The sequence below is a fragment of the Glarea lozoyensis genome, assembly GCF_000409485.1.
Source record: "Glarea lozoyensis ATCC 20868 chromosome Unknown GLAREA16, whole genome shotgun sequence".
Lineage (NCBI taxonomy): Eukaryota > Fungi > Ascomycota > Leotiomycetes > Helotiales > Helotiaceae > Glarea > Glarea lozoyensis.
In genome coordinates, this window is record NW_007360990.1 from 1046387 (window position 1) to 1058372 (window position 11986).

At 36.1% G+C, this 11986-nt stretch overlaps 1 protein-coding gene across 1 annotated transcript; it reads left to right on the forward strand.

Annotated features, from left to right (window-relative positions):
- Positions 1-326: 326 nt before the first annotated feature.
- Positions 327-2663, forward strand: GLAREA_07622 (uncharacterized protein; the record flags this gene model as incomplete). Its single annotated transcript, XM_008082310.1, has 8 exons — positions 327-493; positions 573-601; positions 654-745; positions 960-1782; positions 1833-2135; positions 2227-2315; positions 2364-2419; positions 2495-2663. 8 exons carry the CDS (start codon positions 327-329, stop codon positions 2661-2663), a joined length of 1728 nt encoding a protein of 575 aa, XP_008080501.1.
- Between the last annotated feature and the right edge of the window lie 9323 nt (positions 2664-11986).

Here is an 11986-nt window from a genome sequence, read left to right on the forward strand (position 1 = left end):
GACGTGAGGGATCCCTACCCCACTTCACATCGAATTGAGTAGGAATAAGAGATGAACAGACGCTAAATCCGGTAGCTTCGAAAAAATACTCATTACACATCGAAGGCGACTGTGATCCATTACCAAAGAGATGAAAGAGGAGGCAGTACACAGCTTGAGTAATATTACCAAAGCCTTTCTGTTCGAAATTCAAAAATACCCTTTTCGGCTCCAAAATCCTGTTAAGACTTTCGGAAACGTCATGCCAAAGGTTTCAATTCGACGGCTGCATTCTCCTAAAGCGGAAGCTTTCAGGAAGGAGCCTTGGCTCTCAACCACGCCAGTGCATGGCCTCAGATTTCAGCCGCCACATCCGAGGAAGCGATCGTTCTACTGCCACATTGGCAGCACACCTCACCAGATCTTCAGAGGCCTTGCTTGACGCACCCAAAGCAGTATCCCAAAACGACGATAACTCAGTTTTGTTGACGGATTTGACCCTCGCATTTGACCTGTAGGGGAGTTGCTTCGTTATGGAGACCAGAACTTTCTCGCCTACCTCTTCCATAGATACGGTTGATAGGGCCGGAAAGGTTGTACACACTCGGTCACGACGTGGCTGGTAGGTCCTCTATGAGGTCTCAACCTGCTGTTACGTTGCTGATATGCCAAAGTCTTACTTGCAGAAGTCGCCATATCAAGTGCAAGTCCAACCAGGTCATTTCCAGCATGCCAAAAGCATAGATTAACGGTTACAGGTGATGAGGTAGTCCCACTGTGTGGGAGTTGTAGACGTCTTCGTCATGATTGCAAATGGGGTGTTAAGCTATCTTTCGACAATTCGCGTATAACACGCCTATCCAAGCACGATTTATCGACTCTTAGAAGCATTGAAACTGGCAGGCCCATCCCCAAGCAATATATTGTACCTTTCTTTCTTTTCACCACTCCACAGAAAGTGCTAACCAAACCTTTCTCAGTTTGTGGAAACGGATTACGTAGTGCATGCAGAGAACGCCATCCATAGCACCTCATTCAGTACCTCTTCGCTTACACTTACTTCTCCTACACGCCATACACATGCTTATAAGGAGGTTCAAGTACTTAGTCCGAGTGCGACGGAAGATGAAGAAACAGGTGTTTCAAAACCTTCGCACTTAGAACCACAGTGTAGGACCCCAACACACCAATTGGGACACCAGGATTCGACACCAGCAAATTCAGGCGCTTTTTCGCTGTATGGCATTGATACAGTGGATCGCTCAAATGACCTGTCCGGACCTGAGTGCCTAAATATAGCACGTCCGAATTATACAGCTCTATCATACCCTGGCATCCCTTATTTCATCACAGACCATTCAATGAAGAGCAAACTGATCTTTTGCTACTTTAACAATGTGTCACACTGGTGCGAGCTTGCAGACTCACTTCAGACTTTCAGTGCTCTCCACGGACGACTTGTAGTACAGTCGAGTTGTTTTGGCTCAGCTGCGTTGGCAGTCTCCGCCAGATTCCTTGAAAACACCGCCAATCTTCATGAGAGCTCCAACTTAAGTTCTCAACTGTACGAATATGCAAGATTACTACTTCAGGGGGCATCTGACAACCGAAGTGCCCAGTTATCCAACAATGCTTCATTTCTTCTTACTACCGTCGTTCTCTCTTTATATTGTGCAATGACATTTCAGGCAGAAGATCTACGAACACAACTACGCTCCTACATAAACAAGCTGCAACTTCATACATGGGAAGGTCCACTCTCCTTGACTTCGATAGCCTGTTTTTGGGCATTAGCTCGTCTAGGTAAATAATATCTGCCTAGTTTGGATAATGACACATACTGATTTAATTAGATGTATGGGCTGCATATCAATGCCGGCAATCAACACTTATTCACAAGGACTTATGGCACAGATTCTCATCTGCAAACACCAATAATGTGCAGGATCACTGGGCCAACAGAGTAATATTCATCTTTTCCAGAATCGTCAATCAAGTCCGTCATGACCATTGCGCCCCCGGCACTCTTCAGGAGCTGTGGGAAGCTCTGGAATCCTGGGTTATATCGAGGCCTGAGTGCATGAAACCTGTCTTGGAACTTGAAATTGGAGAGAACGATGCATTCCCTGTAATCCTGTTCAGCAACTCCTCTGCAGGTAAGCAATCAAACGGCGAAGTTGTACTTTTTTACTAGATTGTGGTGATTCGATGCCTATGGATTACATAGTAACATCTTTTTATCCTCAGTATGTGGAAACATATTCTATCACACCAGCTGCATATTGCTCCTTCAAACATCTCAGCTACAACCGTTCCCACGTGCGTTAGTTACAATTGTAAGCACAACAGGCCAGTCTAGTAGACTCCGCTCACAAGGAATACAGTCAAACCCCCTTTGTCATGCCAGACGGGTTGGTGCCATTTCTATATCAAATGACCCGTAAGTCATTTGATACTAGATCTATTTGCCCCAGAAATATTGTTATAACTTTTCTAACATAAATTTCATACCCAGGAATCAGTGGATCAATAACATCGAACCGATTGCAATTGCTGCGCAGCACTACATGAGACCTGAAGAACAGATCGTGATATTGAAACACCTCAGGGAGATTAGGACGTGTACAGGATGGGAGACTGCAAATAAGTCCCGGTTATTACGCAAGCATTGGGGTTTGGAGTAGGCGTTTTGCAATTAAGTCCTGCATACCCAGTAAGATGACTCGAGTCGACGCGCGGGACATTCGCAGGAATTACAGCTTAGACTTCAAATTCAATCATCGACCGGGAAGCTTCTCAACTGATTGAAGTCCTCGTAGAAAGGTGATACATTGGGATCTCTAAGATCGATAGTATCTCAGCATTGGGGATGAATGCGGAGACGAAGTGCTCGATTGTAGCGCCTTTGTCTGTAACTGCACGACTGCCGTAAAGTCACCGCCTCAATATTCGCATCAAATGTCACTATTCGAGATCCATATCTCAAGTACGTGCGCGGCCGCGACAACGTATCAGTCTATAGTCAAGCGGACACCAACCACGGGCAAGGCGATGACCAATTACTTCTGCAAGACGTGTGGTACGCTCATGAACTGCGTTGGAGATGCCTTCCCGGGGATAAATTTTATACGCTTGGGTACCGTTGATGATCTTAACCTCCACGAGACGAAATTGAGGCCGACGGTGGAACATTTTACAAAAGATCGTGTGAGCTGGTTTCCGGGCATGCCCGGAGAGACGTTCCGGCGTTCAAGGGATTTGGGACCAATGATGTGTAATAGCTTGGTAATCGAGCTAAGAAGGGGCAACTCAAATCACAAGTAAAGACAGGAAAATGCTTCAAATGCTTCAAACCAAACATCGGAAAGTCTCTCCCCTCGAGTGTTCGAGTAACCATTCCGAGAGTAGCAGCCAAACCAAATCTAAAGCCCAAGCAAGCAGATCCTAAGTCAAAATCCATTTCTAGCTCATACTTGAACCGGTACTACTAAGATTTATCAGTCAACACAGCTACACATTTGCTCAGCCACAGGAACCTTGTCTCTGCGTGTCTTATCTGCGACAAACTGACGTGCCGGACTGCATTGTCCCGCTCGGCCATCTGACCTTCCCAACAACAAACAGCAGCCGAAGGGCCTTCAACATTTCGTTCAACAACATCGGAATGTTAAGTGAATTCTAATTATTTTAGAAATGTTTTTCTCTACTCATTGTATAACTACCAAAGACGCAGAGCATCTGTTATTACTCACCAATCACCTTGTCGACCTTAATTTTTTGAGACAAAATTGCCAAAGTCAAAGTCTTGGAATCTAAATATTTATCTATGCAAGGGGTAACTCTGGCTTGAAGGCCAATACGCGTGAGACAATGTCCCTGTCTCGCTGTCTATAATCAAAATTTGTCGATAGAAAGGCTGACGAGATCAAGAAACTCGTTGCTACCTTTGTGCCTGTAGGTTATAGGCGTAGTCCAGAAGTCAACTTCGGTCTGAATAGCATCTGTCGCTACCTTACAACGAGGGAAAGCTTTCTCGCAGATCATTAATTTTCTATCATGTTAGACTTGACGGACTTTGACCATTCTGTTGGTGAGGTCGAAATGCAAACGCGCGAACCCGCAGCAGCGTTTGCCGAGATCGACAGGTTTATGGAGAAATACTCTTGGTTTTTTGCAAACAAGACCCCTCCGAAGGAAAAATGACCACTTTCTTTGAGTTATATGGGTTTCCCCCTTAAGGTACGTGCACCATTTCTGAGATCTGAAACAATACTAATTATCAAAAGCCTGCTTCGTAGTCTGCCCGGAACGTCCCTCGAAAGTGAGACTCGGCGGCGGATGGTAGCGATAAATGCCATAACAGCGTATTGAGGCGTTGAGGAAGGGCTGCTTCTTTGTCATGCTCAGCGTGGAGGTCTTGCAGAGAACGTCAATCATTTGGTCGTCAAACCCCAGCAGCCTGATGTCCTCAGCGAGGCGATTCGGTCTATCAAGGGAGAAGAGTGGTCGACGAAATATTTTGTCTGCCTTGGAAATCCCTCATTGACACTGCGTGAGAGGGTAGTCTCGTATGCCAGCCCAGGTTCTTTAACGAGACACTTCTTGAGGAAAGACTGCCAGAGTTGTAATGTGACGTGGTCCAGCACAAAGGTCAATTGTCTAGATATTAGAGATATTGTTTGTCTTAGGCATATTCGATTCAGGGCAGAAATACAAAATAATGACGCCACTTCTATCTTTGCATGTTAAGACGTGATTTATGATGTTACGTATTCCTTAATCAGACCTTTCCTTAACGGCATTGCAGCGTATTCTTCGAAAGCGTGCCAAGCTATGCCACCACGTCCACCTTTACCTCGGCAGGTCAATTGTCAACCACAACACTACTTGATAATTATCTGTAATTGTAAGACCAGCAAAGATTATCTTTGCGTACTTGCGCAAGTCGAAGATTACCAGCCAAGAACAGTTCTAACTGAAAGATCGCGATATGTCTCAAATCGACCTCTACTGTTATGCATAGATACGGATACTATAGAATATTTTAGAATGCCAGGACTCATCTAGTATCTTTAAAGGAGTGATACTAGCAGTGCCGATAATACTCGACGTGCTCGAGGCAAAATACCAAGACTACTAGCCCACACACAGATCTCGCCCATTTGTGCTGGCACACTTGGTGGGCCAGCCCCGCTTCTGAGCTTAGCTCGAATACGGTGCCAGCACAATTAGGCCAGCACTGAATACGAGCCAGCCCAATAGTGTGGGCACAAACCCAGGGCTAGAGCAACTGTGCCAACCTTGTCCAAGTGCTGGGAAGCCATCGGTTCTAGCACGCTTGTGCTGTGTCTGAGTTGGCAACCAGATCGCTTCGAGGCCTCAGGCATAATTCGCAACCATGCGAACTTGATTTTTCGCATGTAGAACGGGGAGGGGCAAAAGTGGTTCGTCTATTATCTATATGCTTATGTATTCAGGAAGATCCCCTTAAAGGGTCTCCTCACGCATTCTTTGACTTTTAATTCTTCGCGTTACGTCTTGTGCAGTAAATAGAACCACCCATAGCTACTCAATCCAACCCTCACGGTCAGTACAAACGAACTATTTGTACTATTTGATTGATGATACTACTGTATTAAAATATGCGTGCAAGAAAGTTGTTAGTACTAAAGAATTGCTTGTGCTAACTCCTTCCTGGCATTCTCGATTGCTTTACCAGAAATTCTTTTCTCACCTTCTCCTCCGTGTACTACCAAAGACGATCACCCCAATAGTCCTGTCGCAGGATAAATGAATGCTAGTGGCGGCTTTGCCCAGCTGCCAAGCGAGAGTTGACTGTATTGAACTCGAGACAAGGTCCGTGAGAACCCATAACGTGATGAGGAAGCGGCAACTCGTGAGTATGCAAAAGTGTGGTGGCAGATTGGAAGCTTGTTGGGAGGTGCACGGCCAACAAGCATAACTAAAGCAAGACGCACAATCGTGCTGATCATTGTGGCAACTTTCCAAATTTCCTCCCGCACTTCACTAGCAAAAGATTATACGCTCACGATTTCCTTCACAGGAAGAAGACGAAAAATACAATAGAGGTTTAGACTGTGTACGCCTATAGGCAACCCGTACTTAAAGCTATTAATTAACTATACTGTATATATAATTTAGCTAGCTATTAAACTCAAATATAGCCTTCTTAGAAGCAACCTTCCCCTTCTTCACCTTATTCTTAGGAGTAAATCCGAAATTAAGTTCTCGTTCCGATTCTTCCGGAACCTCTACTAGAAGCGGCTCGCTAGTTATTAATTCTCCCTTTAACCTTAGAGATACCTCGGGAGACAGACTAGACAACGATCTAACTTCTTAATACGTCGTACTAGTATTATTATCGTTATTATTATTATCCGACTAAGTAAGACTATTCTTCGTGAAATCCTAGCCTAGGACTAGAGTACTATCTAAAATGGACGTATAAGTTACGATATACTATACAAGTAGGGTAGAGCTTACTAAGGATTCCGACGCCGACAAATTATTTATAAGTTTCTAGGCTATTCTTAAGAACTTCGATTTATCTCTTAAACTAGTCCCGCTAGGCGCGACTCTCTTCTAATTTACTAGTAACCTATACTACTAGATTACTAGCTATTAACGTAATAGTTAGTAGAGAGAAGTATAACGATTCGATTCTACTCGAGGTAGACTAGGGTTATTATAAGGTTAGTATATTAAGAAGTAGGCGCGAGATTATTACTTATAGATTTAGAGATCTATTTATTATAATAAAAGTAAGTTAAATAGATAATATACTATTACTATAATAAGTTAAGTATAAAGCTTCTATCTAAGGAAATTATACTTATTATATAGAACTTTCTTTCCTTAAGTTTAATAGGTTTATTAGTTAAACTTATTAAACTTCTAGCTAGTTCGATAGGTTTATCTAGCGAACTTATCGAACTTTTATTATTACGTAATAGTACTCTAAACCGGGGCCTATTCGCTAATATAAATATTACTAACTTTAACTAAATTAAGTTATTAGATAGTAGTCCTAGAAACTACTCGATTCTTATAACCTCGCCTAATTCTAGGACCTTTAGTTCTAAGAGTATTACGACGCCGAGGCCGACGCTACTTATAATACTATCCTCTATTCGAACTAGTAGGTCTATATACTTAAGTATAACTAAGAAATATATCGATTAAAGGCTATAAACTTTCTTTTCTTCTAATATACTACCCGACTATATAACTAAATATTCTAATATTATAGCTCTTAGTAAATAAATTAATCTAACTAGAAAGAAAATAGTACTTTACTCTTACTATAAAAAGGCGGAAAAAGAGTATATAGTCTCTTAGAACCTAAAATATAGTCGCTATAGTACCTATATATCTACTAAAAAATTATATAATATTAAGAAGATAAATTAAATACTCTTAGTTTATAACTAAGAGAGTATTAAGGTCTAAGAAGAGAAACTCTTTTTAGAGAATAAGTAGACTAAGGCCTAGATCTAAGAGATACTAGCTTATTATACTTATATCTGCTAATAGTAAAAGTTTCTTTAGAAATAGAAATAAAAGATAATTTTAATAAGTCTTAACTTACTAAATAAGTTAGATAAGTTAGAGAGAAAAGAGTAGTAGAAAGAAGAGAAAAAGAGAGAGAAGAAGAAGAGAGAAGTAGAAGTAGAGCGACTACTAGCTCGCCCTACCTTACCCGACGACTTCTCTACTTATAATCTATTACTACTCGATCTAAATTTTAATTCTAGGTCTTTCTAAGAGGCTCTAGATACTAGTAGTAGAACTTCTTAAGCTACTTAGAGTAGTTAAAGTTACTTACTAGTTTCTATATATCTTCTAATTATAAATAGTTCTTCTATTTTATTAGATAATATAGTTTTACTCTAATAAGTTTATAGTCTAGGACTTTCTCGACTTTATACTCGGCGTTAGGGTTTACTAGTTCTATTTCTATAACTAGAGCTAGTAGTACTCTAGGTAGTACTAGTTTAAGAAGAGATATATAGAATACTAGAAAAATATTTATACTTTCTAGTAGAGCTAGTTTATAATTTAAAGGTCCTTTATACGCTTTAATTTTAAATAGTCTTAGTTTCTTATTATCTAGTTTATCGCTTAGTCGTTTTATTTAGATATTTTGTCTAACTAAATAAACTTTATTCCTCTCTCTAAGTATAGACTTCTAACTATACTTCTTATTATAGTAGAATACGTTTCGTTCTAAGATAAACTTAAGTTCTTTAATAAGTTATTTATAAAGAGAGAAAAGGTTATTAATAAGAATTCTTCTTACCTAACTATCGATAGTCGCGTTATAAGGTTCTTAGAACGCGGTTTTCTTATAACTAAAGTTAGCTTTAAATAGTAATACTTATATTATTTTCGTAGTAGTACTATTATATAAGAACTAGGCTATTAGTAATAAGGCGACCTAGTTATCTTACTTATAGTTTATATAATATCTTAGATATACTTTAACTACTTAGTTTATTCTTTTATTATCTCTATTTATTTATAGATAGAATAATATTAATAGTTTTTACTTTATTTCTATATAGATAGTTATAGCCGTCTAGAACTTAGATATAAATAGCTTATCTTAGTCTAAGACTATTTCTTCTAGAGTACTATAGTCTATAACTATATACTAGATAAAAGTATATACTAGCTTCTTAATAGTACTTAACTTCTTATATAGTATTAAGATTATATACTTAGTAAGTCTTTCTATTATAACTAGAATTACGTTATATTTAACTTCTATTATTAGATCTTTTAATAGTAAGAGTTTAATAATAAAATTCTATAATATTATTTTCTATAGTTTCTCTAAGATAGGTATTTATTCTATAAGTCTATAAGGTATATAGTATATAGACTTATTTCGAATATAGGTATTATACTCGGTTACTACCTTCTTAACTAGAGTCTATAGTCTATTAATATAGTATTACTACTAAATTCTCTAGAAGGTTCTTTTAATTTCTTAATAACTATATTCTAGGGCTTTATAGAATTTCTAGATAAATTCTAAAGTATATAAGCTTAGTACTTTAAGTTTTCTCTCTTTATATAGCGAGTTTTCCTTAGAAACTACTAGTACTTTATTCTAGGTAGTTATAATATTATTATACTATAGGCCTCGGATTTTAGTAAGGGTAGTAATTACCTTAGAGTTAGAAATAAGGTTTCTATTCTTATCTTCTTTTAGAATAGCTTACCTTTTATAGATCTTATCTCTCTTATATTCTAGCTAACGGCTTAAAGTATTAGCTTAGAGATTATCTATTTCTTTTATATATTTAATTATAATATTAAAATAGGTAAGTTCTTTAGCCTATTATACTATTTGTCGATTATCTAATTTCTTTATTATTAAGAATATTTATAGGTTCTTATAATCTATAAAGATAATAATAGAGAATTTAGCTTCTTAGAGATAAATTTTCTAATATCTTAGTACTTTAACTATAGCTATAAGTTTCTTTTTATAGATATTATAGTTTTATTTTGCTAGTAAGTATTTTTTAAAGTAATATATAATAGAGTATATTTTTCTATTCTTATCTAGTTATAAGTAAATAGTATCTATAGTAGTATTTAAGGTATTAGTCTTAACTATACTTAGTTTATTAATACTAAAACTTCTAATAACTAGTTTCTTAGTAAACTAGTCTTTTAGTTCTTATATAGCCGCTCTCTTCTTTTCTTCTATAAGAAAAGATACGTCTTTTTAAGTAAGATTAGTAAGTAGTTTTATAATCTTTAAATATTCTTCTATAAATTATCGGTAGAAATTTTTAAAACTAAGAAATAACTAGATATCTTAACGTTCTCTAATTCTAGCTAGTTCTTTATTTATTAGATCTTCTTTAGATTAATATTTATTTTTTCTAGTTTAATAATAAACTCTAGAAACTTAGTCTTCTAAGTACTAAATTCGTACTTCTCTAGCTTTAGTCTTAAGTCTACCTTAGCTAAGGCTTCTAGAACTAAGTAGATATACTTCTTATATTTATTCTTATTTTCTAAATAAACGAGAATATTATCGAGATAATAGATAATAAACTTATTAAGATATTCTTATAGAATATTATTATTCTATCTCTAGTATATTATAAAGGCGTTAGTTAACCCGAATAGTATAATAGTATATTTATATTAGCTAGAGAGTATAATAAATATAGTTATCTACTTATATTCTTTCTTAATTCTAATAAGGTTAAAGGTATTTCTCTAGTTAAGTTTTATAAATATTTTTACTTTAGCTAGTCTATTCTATAGATACTATATATTTAGTAAAGAGTATTAGTCTCTAATAGTAATATTATTTAGTCTTTAAAAGTCTCTATAGAGTCTTTCTTTATTATTATCTATTTTTACTACTACTAGTATATTCGAAGTAGCTAGTAATTTAGATAGCCTAATCTATTCTTTCTTAAGTACTATATTAATATATTTCTCTAATATCTTAGAGACGTCGAACTAGTATTGTCTTAATTTCTTAGAAGGCGGTTATCTTTCTTCTTTTAGATTAATCTTATAATTCTATAGTTAGTATTTAGGTAAGGCTTAAAAGTCTTTTAAGTTTTCGAATAACTTCTTAAATCTTCTATACTATATAGATATCTATTTTTCTATACTCTTACTAGTATTCTATAGAGGACCCTCTATTTCTTCGAGGTATCTAGGCGCTTTAGAGAAGGTAGTATAAACCTCTCTCCGGCCTTATAGTTAAATCTATATACTCTTATAGGCCTATCTTCTATAGGTTATAGTATTAGTATACTAGTCTATTTCGAGGTTATACTCTTAGATCTAGGCTATTTCTAATATAGCTTTATAGTTTCTAATTTTAGTAATATTAAACTAGATATTAGCCTTATATCTATCTAGTAAGAATAACTTAGATAGAATAGTCGCTTTATCTACTTATCTATTACTATAATCTAACCTATCGGCTAGTTTTAGAGAGTATAGATAAATATTTATTATAGAAATATTTAACTTTTTTACTATATAGAGTAAGATATAATTTCTATTAGCTTCTAAGTTAATTATAACTCTAATTAGTTTTTCTTTAATCTTTATTTCGACTATAATTTGTCTCTAATCCCTAGTAGTATAGAGCTTATAAGAGTCTAATAATATCTCTATAACCTCTATATCTCGAACTAGGTTAGTCTATATATAGTATTATATAGTCTATTCTTATAAACAATAGAATATACTAAGGTATAGAGTATACGTATCTAGAATCGGGGCCTCTTATTAGGCGAACTTATCGGCTTACCTCTTAACGAAAGAGACCTACTTCTAGATAGGTTTTTCTAGAGATTTACTAATAATTTTCTATATATCTCTTAGCTTAAGAATATTATTTAAGTAAAGTAACTATCTAATTAGTCTAAGTAGTTTAATAGTCGTTTTCTAGGTATATTCTTATTAGAATACTACTCTTTTTATATCTATAAAAGATACTTTATAATATATATCGATTATAGGTTTCTCTCTCTATATCTATTAGTTAGTAGTAAACTTTTAGTTATTCTTAGTTTTCTAAATATTTTTCTTTTCTATTATTTTCTAGAAGTATTAACGTTCTCTAGGTTTCGGAATTACTTTCTCGAGTTAGTAGGCTAAGAGACTATTAGGTTCTAAGTCTATCTAGTATAAGGAGTCTTTAATCTAGTATTTCTTAGTTACTAGAGATACTTTAGATCTTATTTAGACTACTAAACTTAATTTAGTAGCCTCTTACTTACTCTAATCGCTGTTTAGTAAGGCGGCTCTATTTATTACTACTAGTTACCTAGTATTACTAAACTACTTTTTCTAACCTTTCTATAGCTTTCCTTTATAATAAAAACTAGCTATATAACCCTCTTTTCTATACTTAAAGTAGAGTCTTTTCTCTCTACGTCGCGTCTTTTCCTTAGTCGAAAGCTTCTTTCTATTCTTCTCTAAGACGTTAGGTTTC